General features: G+C 55.6%; 2 protein-coding genes across 2 annotated transcripts in view; one reads left to right on the top strand and one right to left on the bottom strand.

Moving 5' to 3' along the window:
- The window catches only part of LOC137464210 (zinc finger protein 850-like), a 711,331-nt gene that overhangs the window by 572,906 nt on the left and 119,273 nt on the right, over positions 1 to 19,152 (bottom strand). The gene's annotated exons all lie outside the window — the stretch shown is intronic.
- The window catches only part of LOC137464215 (zinc finger protein 3-like), a 170,964-nt gene continuing 156,801 nt past the window's right edge, over positions 4,990 to 19,152 (top strand). Inside the window, exon 1 of the mRNA XM_068175524.1 lies at positions 4,990 to 5,026. Coding sequence (XP_068031625.1) covers positions 5,005 to 5,026 — 22 coding nt within the window. The 5' untranslated portion in view covers positions 4,990 to 5,004. The remainder of the gene's footprint in view (positions 5,027 to 19,152) is intronic.

The raw sequence follows: 19,152 nt of genomic DNA on the forward strand, positions 1-19,152 counted from the left end.
TTCTCTCTCCTGGCCATCTCTGGAGGGGAGTGAGAGAGCAGCTTTGGTGGGTGCCTGGCATCCAGCCAGGGTGAAGAGACAACACTTCCTTTCCTTCATTCTTTCTTTCTTTCCAGAGGTCACCGTGCAGAGGTTGAGTGGGGCTTTGATGGAGGGAGCGAAGGTGGTGGGGAGTGGTGGGGACAGGAGCCACAGGGACGTGGGACAGGCATCAGAGGGGCCCGGGCAGCTGGCAGGGGGCAAGGCCTGTCCCCCTGGCCCAGCAGCAGCCCCGTGCCCTGCCCAAGGCGCTCCCAGCAGGGGCTGGGCCCCAGAGGCAGGGGGAGAGCCCAGTCCCGGGGGCGGCGTTTCTGCCCCGACCCCCGTCCAGCCCAGCCTGCCCCGTGTGCGCAGTGACCGCTGGCACGGGCTGCACTGGACACTGTGACCTGCTGGGGACACTGAGAGCTGCCCCGCTGTGACACTGCCCTTGGCACTTCACAGGCACCAACAGACCCCAGCCAGCACCGCCCCTGGTCATGTCCCAGGCACCGGAGAGCATCACAGCCAGCCCCGCTCCTGGGGATGTCCCAGGCACCAGAGCACATCCCAGCCCCGCTCCTGGTGATGTCCCAGGCACCAGAGCACATCCCAGCCCCGCTCCTGGTGATGTCCCAGGCACCAGACACATCCCAGCCCCGCTCCTGGTGATGTCCCAGGCACCAGAGCACATCCCAGCCCCGCTCCTGGTGATGTCCCAGGCACCAGACACATCCCAGCCCCGCTCCTGGTGATGTCCCAGGCCCTACGAGTGTTCCAGGTGTGGGAAGAGCTCCTCACACAGCCCAGCCTTGACCCAACACCAACAGAGGCACCACCAAGGGCAGCCCTGCGAGTGCCCCCAGTGTGGGAAGAGCTCCGTGCGCTGCTCCAGCTCCATCCCCCATGGGAAGATCTGTGCTGGATAATCCCCAGTGAGCCCCGGTGGGCAGAGCCCCGGTGATCCGTGGTGCCGCTGATCTGTGTTGGGAAGACACCTGGCTGGGGGCTCCACATCCTCCTGGCTCCCCTTGGCCTGGATTTTCTTTTCATTTCTCTTTGCCCTTTCAAAACCCTCAAAAGCAGGTAAAAATAAAGACGTTGAGCTAAGACAAGGATGGGGACATGGGGCTCTTGCAGGGAATGTGGGGGATGCTGGGTTTGAGGGACCGGAGGGTTCCTGGGAGGGCCCTGGGGGTTGCTCAGGGCTTTGGGGACACCAGGCTGAGCGGCTCCGGTTGCACTGGGAGACCCTGGTGGAGGTTCTGGGGAAGCTGGTCAAGGACCCCCTGTCCTGTCCCCATTCCTGGTCCCATTCCCAGTCCTATTCCTGGCCTCTGCCCCCATTCCCGGTCCCATTCCCAGTCCCTGTCCCCAGTCCTGGTTTCTGTCCCCATTCTCAATCCCATTCCCAGTCCCTCTCCCCATTCCCTGTCCCATTCCCAGTCCCTGTCCCCATTCCCGGTCCCTGTCCCCATTCCCATTCCCTGTCCCCATTCCCATTCCTGTCCCCATTCCCGGTCCCTGTCCCCATTCCCATTCCCTGTCCCCATTCCCATTCCCGGTCCCCATTCCCGGTCCCTGTCCCCATTCCCGGTCCCTGTCCCCATTCCCTGTTCCTGTCCCCATTCCCATTCCCTGTCCCCATTCCCATTCCTGTCCCCATTCCCATTCCCTGTCCCCATTCCCATTCCCGGTCCCCATTCCCATTCCCTGTCCCCATTCCCATTCCCTGCCCCCATTCCCATTCCCTGTCCCCATTCCCAGTCCCTGTCCCCATTCCCGGTCCCTGTCCCCATTCCCATTCCCTGTCCCCATTCCCGGTCCCTGTCCCCATTCCCGGTTCCTGTCCCCATTCCCGGTCCCTGTCCCCATTCCCATTCCCTGTCCCCATTCCCGGTCCCTGTCCCCATTCCCATTCCCTGTCCCCATTCCCGGTCCCTGTCCCCATTCCCATTCCCTGTCCCCATTCCCGGTCCCTGTTCCCATTCCCATTCCCTGTCCCCATTCCCATTCCCTGTCCCCATTCCCGGTCCCTGTCCCCTCTCACCGACGCCGCCGCCATCGCTCCAGCCCCCCCGGCCCTCACGTGACCGAGCAAACCCCGCGCTGCTCCCGCCGTATTTGCATAGCCCCGCCCCTTGGCCTGGCCCCGCCCCCGTAGGCTGCAGCCGCGTCCGGGCGCTGTTTGCTCCCAGTTCCCTCCCAGTGCTCCCAGTGAGGCGGTACTGGGAGGGAGAGCGCTCCCAGCTCCTTCCCGGTGCTCTCACCATCGTTCCCAGTGCTCCCAGTAAGGCGGTACTGGGAGGGAGAGCGCTCCCAGCTCCTTCCCGGTGCTCTCACCACCGTTCCCAGTGCTCCCAGTAAGGCGGTACTGGGAGGGAGAGCGCTCCCAGCTCCTTCCCGGTGCTCTCACCATCGTTCCCAGTGCTCCCAGTAGCGCTCCCAGTGCCGGGCGGGGCGGGGCCGCTTTGGAACCCCCCCAGGGCAGAGCGCGGCTGCTTTTGGGTGTCGGCAGCGCCCGAGCCGGGCTGGGAGCGGAGGAGGAGCGGGAGGGAGAAGAGGGAGAGAGGAGGGAGAAAAGGAAAGGGAAAAAGAGGAGCGGGAGGAAAAGAAGGACCAGGAGGAAGAGGAGCGGGAGGAGGGACAGCGGAGGAGCGGGAGGAGGAGCAGCCCCAACCCCACGCGGTTCCCCCGCTCGGGCCGCGGCTCCTGCGGCTCCGCCGGCATCGCCCCCCCAGAACCGCAGGGGAGCGGGGAGGGGGAGCTCGCCCCAAATCCATCGCGGGGTCTCCGGCAGGGTTGTTTGGCAGGGCAGGGGATGTTTGGGTCTTGCAGGACCCCAAAGCAGAGCCGGAAATGGCCCTGCAGGGACCTTGGGGGGTGCCACGTGGCGATCACCCGGTACCGGCAGGCAGAGGAAGGATATCAGATATGAGAAGGTCGGAGACCGCCCAGCCCCGAGCACCCTCAGCGGTGAGAGGGACACAGAGCCCCTGGTCCCCAGCCCTGCACAAGCATTCCCTGAGGCCAGAGGGATGGAGACACCCCGAGCATCCCCCAGGGTGAAGGGACAGAGACCCCGAGCATCCCCTGGGCTGAGAGGGGCAGAGACTGCCCCGAGCACCCCCTGGCACAGGGTGAGAGGGAGGGAGACCACCCAGGCATTCCCTGGGATGAGAATGATGGAGACCCCTGGAGAATGGCCTGGGGTGACAGGGACAACCCCCCCAAGCCCCTCCCAAGCATCACCCAGGGCAAGAGGCACAGAGATCCCTCGAGCATCCCCTCAGACCGGACAAAATAAAACTTGAGTTTTTTGAGTTTTTAAACAGAGATAAGAAATCAAACTTAACTCTGCATAAAATACTTGACGGATATTTGATTTTCCCACAAGTCACTTTTGATGGAAATGCAAACAAGTCCCAAACATGAATAAACTGACAATAGAAGCAATTCTGTGGCAATTCCAAATTTCATCGGTTCCTGCACAGCTCCAGCTCAGCTGCTGGCAGGTTCTGATAAAAGAAAAGTGAAAAGTTGGCCCAGTAGAGATTTTTCAAAGGAAGGCAAAGCTATGTGTAGCTGTCACAAAGGAGACATGGACGAAGAAAATAATGATTCTCACATTTGGCAAAGCCTCCAAGCCTGTGAATTCGGGAGTTATTCAGGAATTTAGACACTTGAGCTGGGCTTTTGGTAGGACTTTAATAGCCTTGTGTTCCTCACCTTGTGGTGAATGATCCTTGTCAGTCTTGCTGGTATCATTTGGTCCCTTTCCTCCAGTCATTTTAACAAATTTTTCTAGGAAGGACAACAAAATATTTTCTTTACACTGGCCACCCATAACAGCCATTTTCCTCATAAATTCTCCCAAAAGTCGCTCAGAGGAAGCTGCATCCAAGTTTCCAAGAGCTCCTCCAGAAAGAGCCTGAACATCCTGAGAGGAGGGAACCATGCTGTTGTCAAAGGCACTTGGGGTCAGACAACAATGCCCTGAACTCACTGCACCAAAATAATGTCTCAGTCTGGTTAATAAAATTGTTAGAGAGATGCCTCTGCCCCAATTAAGGTGCTAACAAGACAGAATCCAAAGTGGATTTTATTGAACAGTAAATGTGAGGTAGAGGGAGAGATGGAAGAAAGAGAAAAGAGGGGGAGAGCAAGGGAGTGACAGGGACAGAGACCTCCCCTGAGGTGGGGCAAGTGTGACATTGTCCCCTGTGTGCGGGGCCTTCCCAGGGTGGGGGTTTTACACCTGAGCCAGTTTGGGAAAGGGGGGTGGTGTTCACCCCCCACCCCGAAAAGGGATTGCCTCACTGTTTCAGGGTGCAATGTAAGATGTAACCCAAAGTATGTTTTCAGTCACCATCTTCATAAACTGTGATAAACAGGTGGGGCAGTGTTCTTTATCTCTTCCATGGCTCAGCCCTGATAACGCCCTCCAGGGGCTATCTTCTGTTAATGGGCCATTGAGTGCCACTGCAGGACTGATAAAATTACATCATCCCATTGTGGGATGCTCCGCCCAGGGGGAGGAACCAAGCATTCCTACCTGGATATAATCTCAGCCTTGCAACACCAGGACCACCTTGCCTACTGGATTCCCGGAGGACAAGAGCTCCATAACCACCACTGGACCTTCAGAGGAAGACCAGACCCTTCTACAGGATCACTGCTTTGACAGAATCACAACCATCACTCCAACAGGGCTGGAGCCTCCATTTCATCAGACGGGTACCACCACTCTGACCAACGGGGTGTCAGGTTAAATCCTGACTCTGTCAGATTAAGCCAGTGTTTCTGTATCATTGCCTTGAGCTCAATTTTCTTATTCAATTGTCATTCTGGCTCAGACTGTCCCCCTGGATTGCCTTCAAACCAGTACAAAACTCAGTGTGCTCATACCTTGTTTTCCTCCCAAAACAGAATTTCCCATCCGCAGACGTTCGTGAAATGGAGGTGAAGGCTGTGAGGAAGAGGAAGATGCCCTGGGACACCCAGGCAGGTGAGGAGGAAGTCACTGCCCCTTTCCCCCTCTCTCCTTCTCCACCTCCCAGCCCAGCACGGCCCCCGGCTTCAGGACAGCCCCACTGCCGACCCCGTCCTGCTGGGGATGCACTGGAAGGATCTCCTTCCCCTTCCCACTGGCACAGGGGCAAATCTCATAGTCTCCTTGTCCTTCCTCCCTCAGACAAGGAGCTGAGGATGGAGACCAGGAAGGACAAATCCCTGTGGCAGAACCTCCCTGAAAAGGCCGTTTTGAGCAGCTCCACAGCATTGGAATCCATCAAGGAGGAAAAGCCCTGGAGAACCCACAGGAGGAGGAGCTGCAAACCCAGCCCAGGGTGCTCTGAGGAGGAAAGACCCACCCTGTGCCAGGAGGGTGGACAGAGGTTCAGCCAGAGCTCGGAGCTGGTGGTCCATGAGCAGGTTCACCATGGGGAGAAGCCCTACAAGTGCTTGGAGTGTGGGAAGAGCTTCAGGCAGAGCTCTGACCTGATCCGCCACCAGATGATCCACACCGGGGAATGGGCCTACGAGTGTGGGGAGTGTGGGAAGGGCTTCAGCTGCAGCTCTGCCCTCGTCATCCACCAACGCATCCACACGGGGGAGAGGTCCTAGGAGTGTCCCCAGTGTCAGAAGAGATTTCAGACCAGCTCCAATCTCCTCCTGCACCAGCGGATTCACACAGAGGAGAGGCCCTTCCGCTGCCCTGACTGTGGGAAGGGCTTCAAGCAAAACTCCACCCTTGTCACCCACCGGTGCATCCACACCGGGGAGAGGCCCTACAAGTGTCCCCAGTGTGGGAAGAGCTTCACTCAGAGCTCTCACTTGACCCAACACCAACGGAGGCACCAGTAAGGGAAGCTCTGTGAGTGCCCGGACTGCAGGAAGAGCTTCGTGCCCTGCTCCAACTCCATCCCCCATGGGAGGACTCACTTTGCTCAGAGCCCTGGTGACCCACATTCCCTGTGATCCCTGCTGAGAAGACACCTGGCTGGTGGTCTTCATGTCCTCCTGGATCCCCATAGGCACCTGGATGAACACAGAGGCAGGAACATCCACCAGGACTCTGCTCTAAACTGGAAATTCATTGGGAGAAAGTGATTTCTTGACTTTACACCCCAAAAAATCTCACCCACTCTGTTCAGTTATTTACTCTGGTGGCATCAAGCAGCGCTGCATGATCTTCTAGGTCTTTTCAATTTAAATAATTTCTTTCTTCACCATGTCTAAACAACCAAAACTGGGGTGAAAATAAAGAAATTAGGCAAAGAGATCTAAAGCTGCACCATTTACCAGGATTTGGGGGTGAATTTGGGGTTGGTTCAATAGAATATTTGGGAAGATTTGGGTGTTCTGAAGCTATCAAAGGCAGGGCACATGTCCACAATTGTCGGCGAACCCAATGGGAAGAATGATGATGTATGACTTATTTCAGAAGGCGGAATGATTTCTTTATTATAATTATGCTATGATACATTAATATACTATATAAAAGAGGATACTAAAAACTACATGCTACTCTCTCTAACCATCATATCTCACTCCCTCACAACTCGTGACCCTGTTCTCCAGAGTCCAGACACAGGTGGATCCGATTGGCCATCAGGCCCAAACAATCCACTGTGATCCAACCAGGCATTCGCTCTAGGTAAACAATCTCCAAACACATTCCACAAGAGAAAAACAAGGAGCAGAAATAGAAAATGTTTTCTCTTTCACTTCTCTCTGTGCACCTTTATAAAAATCCTGAGAGAGAGAGAAGTGTGCTTGCCACATATCACCGTTTTAGTATAAATTAAAAAAAAAATTAAAAATAAAAAACTGCATCTGCAAGTCTTCTGCAGGACCCTGCAAAAGAGAGCAAACACATCTCAAGAGGCCCCCTTATCAATTTGCTAGCTATCAATCAAAAGCCAAATCACATACTGATGTGGAATGTTCAGAGATCCTTTACCTGCAATCCATCTATCAAATCTCTAAAACAAAGCTTACAATACAAAAACCCAAACAACAAGGAAAAGAATGCTCAAAGTTCAAAGTCCAAACAGCTGATTCTCAGGAGAAGGTGTCCATTGTCTGGAAACATTTATCTTGACATCCTCAAAAGTCCTTCTCATTGGTGAAACAGAGAACTGCTGAATCCTGAAACAAAACAACTGAAGAAAGTCCAAATAACCATTAAAAAACCCATAAAGAAAAACCAAATGCGACATCATATAATTATCAAACACCAAAACACTGAATGTCATCCCAGAGACTTCAACAACCGATAAAACCAACTCTGGGCTGATCGTCAACCATGCAAACATACCTTTCTTGTGCAAAAACCCATCACCAAATAAAAAAGAAAAAAACCTGAAAAATCTCTGAAATGCCATGGCCAAAACTCTTAAATCGACCACTTTTTCCTTGTTTTCTTGTCAACCACCTCTATTTAATTAATCTTAAATCTAACTTCAATGATACTGGTTTTTTTTTTTTTGTTTTTTTTTTTTTTTTTTTTTTTTTTTCCCGAACTCATGGGATCAGAAGAATGCCCAGCAAGTAGCAGGCTTTAAGACCCTGCGCAGCTGGCGGCCCCGGTCCATGCGGGCGGAGCCAAGATCCCAAACCCGGCCGTGGGGGGCGCGGGGCCCTCCGGCCGGGGGGCTGGACCAATCGGCCCCAGCCCGGCCGGCGAGGCGGGGTCTTCATCTTCACAGCCCGCCCCCACCACGCGGCCAGCATCACGGCAACTCCTCCAGCATTTTGTTCATCCCGCACCTCAAACGAGAGCATGACACGAGAACTGCCCCAGGGCTCAGCAGAGAAGGTGCTTTCCCCAGAGAAATGTTGATTCTCAGGACTTGCGGCACGGCTGGGCCGGCACGCAGCTCCCTGACCCCTGGCAGCAGCACCCCCACGCTCTCCGGGCACAAGACCAGCGGCAGCATTCCCAGAACTCATCCCCCCCGCCCCCCAAACGGGAGCGGGAGGGACGAGGGGCCTCGAGCTCCCGCGGGAATCCCCCACCCAAGCAAGAATTGGACCAAGAAAAACTCTGTTCCCCAGAAAGGCACTAAACTTCATAACCTCCACTTTCGCAGCAGCTGCAAGGAGCTGCCGAGGAGCGCCAGCACCAGGGAACAGGCCGGGAGGGGACCCCGGGCTGACTGGAGGCGGCGGGGTCCGCTCCAGCGCGGCCCCAGGCTGCTGCTGCTCGCTGCTGCTGCTGGGGGCAGCGCCTGGGGACCCGGCGAAAGCCGCGGGAGGCGGCGGGGCAGCCGGGACCGGCGGGGCCGGCGCGGGCGTCAGAGCTGATGTGGGCGGCGGAGCTGACGCGGGGAGGTCCTCGGCCTCGGCTGCCGATGGCTCAATCGCCGGCTGCGGCGCCGGGGGGCTGGCTTCCAGCGCGGGAGGACCGGCTGCCGGTGCGGGGAGCGCGGCCGCCGCCGCGGGAGCGATGACGGGCGGTGCCGGAGGCGCGGCCGCCGACTCCGAGGCAGGGGCGGGCGCGGCGAGCGGGGCCGGCGCGGGAGCCGGCGGGGGAGCCGGCGCGGGCGGTGTCTCCGCCCCTGCCGAAGTGGCTTCAGGCGGGCTCTCAGCGGCGGGTGTGTCTCCCAGCTCCGAATGGGCAGGAGGAGGAGGAGGCACGGCTGCGGGCGGGCGGAGCGGCGAGGGAGGCGGTGTCTCCGCGTCCGCCGGGGTCGGGAGCGGGCCCGCCCCCTCCGAGGGGAGGAGGGGGGGCTCACACGCTGCAGGAACAGGAGGTGGAGGAGGCGGTGAAAAAACCTCCCTCTGCGCAGAAGCAGAAGAAAACTTCTGAGCCACGGAAAAAGGCTCTGCCCCCCTCCTTTCGCGGGGGGGCACCTGCCGCAAAGACTGGACTATCGAAAAAGGGGTCCATTTCTGGACTATCTGAAGAAGCTCGAAATAAACTCTCATGTATCGAAACGCTCGGAGATCTCGCATGACGCTTTGCTTGATGAGGAAATACAGGGATCTCCAAGCTTCTGGATTCAGGGAAAAACCCAGATCCCTGAAAAAAACACGAGTGTCTGCATATTCAAGAAACTCCAATAAATCATCCTCAGGGATATGAATTCCATAGACCTTAGCCAAATCTCTCCAGACGGCAAATATACGGCCATGTACACAATACAAACCAGTGTCTACATCTTCAGACATTTCTTCCCAAAGTTAAAGTCCACCCCAGGTCAGGGCAGTATTATAATCAAAAATCAGTACCTTTTCAAAGGCAGGCAGAGGCGTCTGGTTATGGCAACTGCTCGGGGCTGCACCTGGTCCTATAGAGAGGGTTCCCACGGCGTCTTACTTCCCCTATCCCTCGCAGGGACGTCGGGCATGCCTTTTCAAGAGGGTTCACCTCCTTTCCCGTGTAAAATCACGGTTGTGGACCGATCCAGGTCCTGGTTCTTCATTCAACGTTCGGGGTCACCACTTGTTGTAGATGTCGGCAAACCCAATGGGAAGAATGATGATGTCTGACTTAGTTCAGAAGGCTGAATGATTTCTTTATTATAATTATGCTATGATACATTAATATACTATATAAAAGAGGATACTAAAAACTACATGCTACTCTCTCTAACTATCATATCTCACTCTCCCCACAACTCGTGACCCTGTTCTCCAGAGTCCAGACACAGGTGGATGCGATTGGCCATCAGGCCCAAACAATCCACCGTGATCCAACCAGGCATTCGCTCTAGGTAAACAATCTCCAAACACATTCCACAAGAGAAAAACAAGGAGCAGAAATAGAAATTGTTTTCTCTTTCACTTCTCCCTGTGCACCTTTATAAAAATCCTGAGAGAGAGAGAAATGTGCTTGCCACAGGGATGGACACTGATGGTTTCTGTGCCAGGCTCTCTGAGCCCAGCCCAGCTCCCTGCAAGCTCTGCCAGCTGCCCTGAGCTCTGTGTAGCACCCAGGGCCTCTCCCCAGCACAGCCCAGCCGGCTCTGGCCCCACAGCTCTGCTCAGCCCAGGCTGCTCTGGCCACTGGCCCCACGGCCTCAGCCCCTGGCCAGGGCACAGCAGCAGCTGCAGCTCAGCCAGGACTCAGCCCCAGCCATGGGGGAAGGGGCTTGGCCAAGGCCAAAGGAGGCTCCCTGGGTGCCCTGCTCCCCTCGGGCTGAGGTGCTGAGAGCTCAGCAGCCCCTGCTGCCATCCCATCTGCCCAGGCCAGCACAAGAGCCCGGCCTTGGGGTCTCCAGAGCTGCTCCTGCTCCAGGCCCAGGGCCCGTCCCAGAGCTGGGGCAGCCACAAAGCTGTCTTAGGGTGACGTTATGGTGCTTGTATCCCCAGTCATGTGTTCTGTTTATGCCTGATATTATGTTCTGCACCTTCAGGACTGACTCTGAAAATGAAGGATTGTTTTGTCTTTTTATCAGCCGGCTCAACTCCCCCCATGGTCTGTGTATAGGAGAGGTTTGGCTTGCTCGCTTGCTTGCTTGCTTTTCGCTTTTCTTTTGCTTTTGCTTATTAGTTAGTTTAGCTAGGCTAGGCAGTCCAATTTTTACCCTGGATTGTTTTTTTTCCTCCTTCCCTTTCCCCATTCTGAATATCATCTGAACCTGCTCCAGACCGGGACCTGGGAAACACCAAGAGACACCGAGAGCCTGCACTTTGTGACCTGCAGCAGCCATCCCCTGCGCCAGAGACCGAGAACGGGGCGACCACCCCCAGGAGAGACTTTCTGAATTTGTCATCTCTTCAGAACGGTGAAAGAGTTTTGTCATCTGGTGTTGTTTTTGTACTGGGGAGTGTTTTGCTTGTTAAATAAACAGGTTTTTTTCCACTACTCTCCGAGGGAGTTCTTCCCGAACCAGGTGGGGAAGGGGCTGTGAAGGTTTGCTTTCTGGGGGCTCCTTCCGGAGGTCTTCTCCCAAATTTGCCCTAATCTAGGACAATCTAATCTGTGCCCATTTCTGTTCATTGCTTCTCTGATGGGGATGGAGACTCAGCCACTTGGAGGTTGCTGATGAATTTTACTACTCCACAGGCCTCTTCTTTATTGAGCTCTTCAGTTCAGGAATTCAGTGAGAAAAGCTCATAAAGATTTGTTTAAAACTTCCAAACAAGAAAAGCCCATGGGAATAATTGAAGCTTTCAATTCTTCTGTGATGAATTAGACAGATTTCAGTAGTGTATTTAAAGTGAATATACTGTTTTGCAAACTATGCAGAGAGAACTGTTTTGTCCTATTTTCTTTTCCAGTTTTTCCTGTTTAGAGATGGATATCAGCAATGTCCAATTGATATTGACCCCCAGCACCTCCTAATGCAGTCTGAATTAATGTGTAAATCAAGACCCTTCATGGCTGACAATCAATAACACTTTGTCCCCAACCCCTCCCCACCATTCCCCTCATCCAACCCCTGGCACTCAGAGCAGCTGAGGAATGGAGTCACACCCAGGGGTGTCCCCAGGGCTCAGGACTGAGGCCAGGTCAGTGAAATCTCTTTATTGCTGATCTGGACGAGGCCATCGAGGGCACCCTCAGTCAGTTCCCAGGTGAGCCCAAGCTGGGTGGGAGTGTGGCTGTGCTGGAGGGCAGAAGCTCTGCAGAGGGATCTGGACAGGCTGGAGCCATGGGCCCAGGACAATTGGATGAGGTTCACCAAGGCCAAGGGCCGGGTCCTGCCCTGGGCTCACAACCACCCCAAATCCCTGGCCGTGCCCTGCCCCTGATCCCCACAGCCTGTCCTGTTTCCTTCATCCCTGCATTGCCAGGGACTTTCTGGGACAAGGGAGCTCTGCTCTGGGGATGGAGGGAGGTCCAAGTGCCACCACTGGAGTGGGAACCACAACTCATCAGGTTTGTGTCCTTTGGGGGTCAGGAACTGGTGAGAGTCAGAGGCACAGAAAGTTTCTCTTCATGGCCAACAGACCATGGTTGAACAAGACACAATTTAATAACAATCCCACTCTTCCCTGAGCTATGTGCAACGTCCCAGCAGTGTTGGATGAGTCCAGCATCCACAAGTGATTTCCATACTAAAACTGATTTTAGACAAACGTCGTTCTGTGGTAGATATAAACCGAATTAAGTTCTTCTATCCGGTTGGTCATCCTGCAGTGGTGGCAAAACAGCTCAAATACTTCCTGATTTACAAAGCTGTCAGCGGTGGATGGAGAAGGGAGGTCAGGCTGCTTTTGGCTTTTGTCTCTAACCAGGCCCCTGGTGAAGAGCCTGGCTCTGTGTTCTCTTTCCTGTCCTCGCTGGCACTGCCAGGCTGGGATGAGGAGCCCCTCAGCCTTCCCAGCTCCCTCAGCCTCTGCTCACAGCCCAAGGGCTCCAGCCCCACCTTGGAGGCCCTTCCCTAATCCTGCTCCAGCTGCACGACATCTTTCCTGCCCTGGGGAACCCAACCCAGGCCAAAGAGACCTGGCTAATCCACGTCCTTGATGTCCTGGTCACACAGCCCTGGCCCCTTTCCCCATGTCAGGCTCTGGGGTGGATCCTGTGGAACATCCTTTGGTGGGGGCTGTGGCTCCAGGTGGACCAGGGGGATACCGGGGGACAGGGACCCCACTGGGCATGAACAGCATTGGACTTGTTGGGAGAAACTGTGAGGGGGAGCTGGGGTGGAGTGACCAACCCAGTGACCTCACACAGCCCTCCTGGGATGTCACACAGCCCCTCTGTGATGCCAGAGACTGCTCTGAGATGTCACAGCCCATTCTCCAATGTCACACAGCTGGTCTCTGATGTCACAGCCAACTCTGTGATGTCATAGTCTACTCTGTGATGTCAGACCTCTGTCCCATGATGTCACAGCTGGCTCTGTGATGTCACAGAGGCAATCTGTGATGCCATAGCTTCTCAATGACCTCACATAACCCACTCTGTGATGTCATAGCCCACTCTGTGACCTCATGTTACCAGATGATAAATTGTCACCACCAGGTGAGCTGACACCTGGAGCTTGTTCTCCAAAACCCCAGGCCTATGGAAACCACACAATGCCCATTGTGTCAGAAGGGGAACTGGAAGTTCACCAGCCTCAGTGTCCTGCCAGCTCAGCCAGGCCCACTGGAACATTGGGGTCCACAACCACCAGGGACCACCAGAGAGACCACCAGGACAGAAGAACACATGGGAAAAGGGGAGGGGAAATATGTTAATGATTCTGGGGAAATGATTATCAGATGTGTGTTTAGTCCAGGACAATCAATGAATATGTGTGCAAAATACAGAATATGAACAGAAACTTTCCTGTACTCAGCATGCTCGGCTTTGGGAGGAGCTATCCCCCGTGCACCCGGCTGAATAAAGAATGCTGCTTCTTAATGCTGCATTGGTGTGAAGGAGTTTTCTGTTTTGCCGAATTTTTGGTAACACTCCACTGCCAAGGAAAGCTCTGTCTCCTGCTGCTCACAAACAGAGAAGGGCTGGTGGCAGATGTGGGGGTCATTGGCTGCCTGGGGCACAGTGACCATGAAATAATCAAGTTTTCAATGTTCTGTGAAAGAAGGAGGGGCAGCAACAAAACTTCCACACTGGAATTAGGAAGGGCAGACTTTGGCCTATTTAGGATGCAGATTTGGGGAGTACCGAATCAGGTACAGATTATTTAAAGGGAAACAGCCCTTAAAAACAATGGGGTCCAGGGTGGATGGACACATTTCCAGGAAGTAATCTTAAGGGGGAAGGAGCAGCCTGTGCCAGTGTGGCCAAAGATGCGCTGGTGAGGAAAATGACTGCCCTGGCTGCCCATGGAGCTTTTGTGGGAAGTCAGGGGAAAAAAGGAGTGGCAACTCAGGAAGTGTTTAATGATGTTGCTAGCTCATTCAGAAAGAGAAGCTGAGAGGTGAAAGCTCAATTAGAACTTTACCTGGCAGCTTCTGTAAGAAGACTAAAAAATGTTTTTATAAAAAAATATATAGCAAAAGGAGGGGGAAGGAGAATAACTACTCTTTATTGGATGCAGCGGAGAATACAGTAACTAAAGATAAGGAAAAGGCCAAAATCCTTAACATCTTGTTTGTCTCAATTTTCAATATATGGACAGGTTGTCCTCAGGACATGAGTTCTCCTGAGCTGGTAGATGGGCACAGGGAGCAGAACAGCCCCCTGTAATCCAGGAGGGAGCAACTGGGGACCTGCTGGGTCACTCAGATGCTCACAGGTGTATGGGATCAGATGGGATCCATCCTAGGGGGATGAGGGAGCTGGTGGATGAGCTCCCCAAGCTGCTCTCCATCATTTACCATCAGTCCTGGCTCACCAGGGAGGTCCCAGAGCACTGGAGGTGCCAGTGTGAGCCCATCCCCAAGAAGGGCTGGAAGGAGGATCTGGGGAACTCCAGGCCTGTCAGCCTGACCTCGGTGCCCGGCAAGGTTCTGGAACAGATCACCCTGAGTGCCATCACAGGGCACCCACAGGATGGCCCAGGGATCAGAGCCAGCCAGTGTGGATTTCAGTATCTGCATTGATGATCTGGATGAGGGGATTGAGTCCAACATCGGGAAATTTGCAGATGACACCAAGTTGGCTGTGAGTGTGGATCTAATTGAGGGCAGGAGGGCTCTGCACAGGGACCTGGACAGGCTGGATCCAGGAACCAAATCCAACAAGGTGAGGTTTAACAAGTCCAGGTGCCGGGTCCTGCACTCTGGCCACGACAACCCCTGCAGCGCTACAGGCTGGGGACAGAGTGGCTGGACAGCAGCCAGGCAGAAAGGGACCTGCAGGGACTGATGGACAGCAGGCTGGACATGGGCCAGCAGTGTGCCCAGGTGGCCAAGAAGGCCAATGGCTCCTGGCCTGGATCAGGAATGGTGTGGCCAGCAGGAACAGGGCAGTGATTCTTCCCCTGTGCTCAGCACTGGTTGGGCAGCACCTCGAGTGCTGTGTCCAGTTCTGTACCCCCCAATTTAGGAAGGACCTGGAGGGGCTGGAGCGTGTCCAGAGAAGGGCAACAAGGCTGGTGAGGGGTCTGGAGCACAAGTCCTGTGAGGAGTGGCTGAGGGAGCTGGGGTTGTTGATCCTGGGGAAGAGGAGGCTCAGGGGAGACAAGGGGGTGTCAGGGCACAGGTTGGACTTGATGATCTCCAAGGTCTTTTCCAGCCTTGCTGATTCTGGGATTCTCTGAAACCACCTTTGGAGCAGTTGCAGGAGGAGCCCTGGGCCTCCTCTTCAGAAGCTCCAGCAGCCCAGGTCCCTCAGCTTCTCCTCACAGCCCCAAAGCCCATCCTGTCTGTCCTGCAGAGCCTCTGCAGCCCCTCCTCACTGCCCAGAACAGGGAGCCCCACAGCCAGACACAGCAGCCCAGTTGTGCCCCCCTGGCCTTGGGTGCCTCTGGCAAGGGAGCAGCACCAGGCACTGCAGGAGCCTGCAGACAATTCCTGCAGCACTTGTGGGATGATCCTGCTCCCCAAGGGCCATTCCCAGGGTGCCAAGTCAGGAACTGGAATGGGGAGTGAGGCCAGAGAGGAAAGGGCAAACAGGGATGGGCTGCTTGTAGGGGAGGGAACTGGGATGGGCAACAGGAAGAAATATGTAAAAGGGAAGGAAAAAGAAAGCAAAGGTGAAGCCAAGGAAATGCTCAGGGCAGTCTGGGGGTGGCTGCCAGGCAGCCCTGGCTCTGAGCAACAGCGTCTGCAGTGGGACAGGAAACTCCCAGCTGATGGGAACAAACTTTCTGGCTGGCTGCAGAGGCCAGGACAAAGCTGAGTGGTTTCCCTGGCGTCCCCCAGCCCTTCCTGGCCCCAGGGGCTGATGGCATTTGTGCTCCCTCAGGTTCATGTCCCCACAGCAGCAGCATGGGGGTGCTCCCGCCTGCTGTGTGCAATGCAAACAGGGGCTCCTGAGCCAGCGCTGCCGTGGCTGTGCCTGCAAGGATGCGGCACCTGTGTGAGCTGGGGGAGAGGCCAGGGCTGCAGAGGGGGGATGTTGTTGGCAGCTCCATCAGGACGCTCTGGGACGCTGCCCTGGGCTGTCCAGCGCACTGGGGATGGATCAGCCCCTGCTCTGCTGCTCCTTCCCGTCTGCCCCAGGGCCCTTGCAGAGCACCAGCCATGCTGTTTGCCCCCAGCCTGCCCACGGCCAGCCTGGGGCTGCTCACAGGGGTTTTCTGTGCTGAGCATTGGCCTGGCCGTGTTCTTGAGAGAGCCTGGGCAAGGAGCCTGGAGCCCCCAGGCCCTGGCCTGAGGCGTCAGCGCTGCCCCAGCAGTGCCCATGGGCTGTCCCTGCTGCAGCCCCGGCACTGCCACCCCCAGGACTGTGCCCGGCCCCGAGAGCACTCAGGCCCTGCAGCAACACCAGGGCCACCAGGGCAGCGGGGCAGGGCCACGGGAGCAGCACTGGCAACACCAAGTGCTGCTGCTGCTGGGCACAGCTGCTGTGCCAGCACTGATCTGCCCCAGCTCTGCACACAGACATTGCTGCTGCAGCTCCAGAGAAGGCAACAAAAGGGCATCTCTGCAGAAAACTCTGCTGGGACATCCTTTAGTTCCTTTAAAGCCACTGAGAGGGCAGCCCCTCATTGACACAGTCTGTGGCCACAGGGAAGGTGGAGGGGAACAAAATGAGAAATAGCACAGAGTGTATTTTTTATTTGTGGACAGTATGAAAAAAGTAAAAATATGAACCTCCAAAATGAAACCAACAAGAAGTATCAAAGATGACTTTTACTAGAAGTGATTTGCAGAAACTGGCCAGTGGTTTAATGTCCATGAAACCATCCAGTCATCAGTGTGCACACTGCAGCCTTGAGCTCCTGGTTCCTCAGGCTGTAGATAAGGGGGTTCAGGGCTGGAGGCACCACCGAGTACAGAACTGACAGGGCCAGATCAAGGGATGGGGAGGACATGGAGGGGGGCTTGAGATTGGCAAATGCTGCAGTGCTGAGGAACAGAGAGACCACGGCCAGGTGAGGGAGGCAGGTGGAAAAGGCTTTGTGCCGTCCCTGCTCAGAGGGGATCCTCAGCACGGCCCTGAAGATCTGCACATAGGAGAAAATGATGAACAAAAAACAACCTAGCCCTAAAGAAACACTAACAGCAATGAGCCCAAGTTCCCTGAGATAGGACTTGGAGCAGGAGAGCTTGAGGATCTGGGGTATTTCACAGAAGAACTGGCCCAGGGCATTGCCATGGCACAGGGGCAGGGAAAATGTATTGGCCGTGTGCAGCAGTGAATAGAGAAAGGCACTGGCCCAGGCAGCTGCTGCCATGTGGGCACAAGCTCTGCTGCCCAGGAGGGTCCCGTAGTGCAGGGGTTTGCAGATGGACACGTAGCGGTCGTAGCACATGATGGTCAGGAGGGAAAGCTCTGCTGCGATGAAAAAGACCAAAAAAAAGAGCTGTGCAGCACATCCTGTGTAGGAGATGGTGCTGGTGTCCCAGAGGGAATTGTGCATGGCTTTGGGGACAGTGGTGCAGATGGAGCCCAGGTCGCTGAGGGCCAGGTTGAGCAGGAAGAAGAACATGGGCGTGTGCAGGTGGTGGCCGCAGGCTACGGCGCTGATGATGAGGCCGTTGCCCAGGAGGGCAGCCAGGGAGATGCCCAGGAAGAGGCAGAAGTGCAGGAGCTGCAGCTGCCGCGTGTCTGCCAGTGCCAGCAGGAGGAAGTGGCTGATGGAGCTGCTGTTGGACATTGGCTGTGGCTGCACATAGGGATCTGTAAGAAAAGTAATCATGGAACAGTTGGGTTTGGAGAGGACTTTAAATATCCCAGCCCAGCTTGGGGGCTCTTTTCCTCTCTGCCTGCCCAGGGTTCTGCTGCCTGGAGCTGTCCCTGCCAGCAGCTGCTTCCCTGTGCCCAGGGCTGGGCCCTGCCAGTGCTGCCAGAACCCAGCCCAGCCCTGGGGGCTCAGCTCTGCCCTGCAGACCCTTCCCAGCTCAGGCACTGCCCAGGGGCAGCTTTAGCTCTGCAGGCTCTGATGGCAATGCCAGAGCAACCCTGAGAAGGCTGGAAAAGCGACACTGATGCTGCCTGTGAGGGGCTCTGTGCTGATTTCTGTCACTGCCTGGTTTATTAACTCCTGAGAGAAAACATTTTTATTTTTCTCTCAGCCTGAACTGAGTGATGAATATCTATGTGCAATTTCCCATCCAATCCACACAGATCAGTAGATTAAAAAAGCAGGATTTTCCCTTTTATGCTGCCCCTGCCTTGCTGTGCTCCCATATAATATACTTGGAAATGTTCTGCAGTTAAATGCCATGCTGAGAGCAGTCCTGAACAATGTAGCAATCTCACCACACATGGAGAACACGTCCAAGCCCTACCAGCTCTCTCCTTTCAACCACATCTTGTCCCCCAGTGCTGGGAGCAGCTCCCCGGGCCAGCTGAGAGCTGTCCCTGGCAGGCAGCAGAGTCCCTGGCCCAGCACAACGCCCTGGGCTGCAGGACCCTGCTCTGCAGGACAGCCCTGGGCACCCCTGGCTGCTCTGCACAAGAGATGATCAGAGAATGTACTCACAGGGTCTGTGGGCATTGGGATGTTCCAGCTGTAGGAGATCACTCCAGGAGCTGCAGCTGCATTGTCCTGCAGCCAGAGGTTCCTGTGCCAAGGGCTGGCACTGATTCTGCCCCAGGCACTTCTCAGCACCTTCCCAGCCCTGACTGATGGAAGCTCTCTGTGCCTCTGTGCTGTGCCCGGGCTGGCTGCAGGCAGTGCCCCAGCCCTGCTGGGCTGGGAGAAGAGCTGCTCATCCAGGGAAATGTGCTTTTGAAGCTCTCCTTGGTTACCAGGATCACCCTCTGTGCCAGGAGCCCGGCCCGGCTCAGCAGCACAGACACAGCACAAGGACTTTAATGACCCTCTGGGGCTTTGTGCTCAGGCCCTGAACATCAGGCCCTGAGAGGGAGCTGCAGAAACCTCTCCAGAGCTCCAAGTCAGAATCCAACTCCAAAGTTCCTTTGACTTTTAATGGGTCCCACTGAGGGACACGACTGAGAAAGTGTCCCCAGGCCCCAGGCAGAGCAGAGAACTGGAGGCACTGATGACAGGTGGGGACAAAGAGAAGCCAAGTCTTGGTGCCCTGGGGCACAGCAGGGTCTGTGCCACCAAGGGCTGTCAGGAGACACCTTGTCCTGAGGCACTGGGGCCTCCTGGCGCAGCCCCAGCCAGGCTGGGCACTGTCAGCCCCTTGTCCTGCCCTCAGCAT

This window comes from Anomalospiza imberbis, chromosome 39, assembly GCF_031753505.1.
Source record: "Anomalospiza imberbis isolate Cuckoo-Finch-1a 21T00152 chromosome 39, ASM3175350v1, whole genome shotgun sequence".
NCBI lineage: Eukaryota > Metazoa > Chordata > Aves > Passeriformes > Viduidae > Anomalospiza > Anomalospiza imberbis.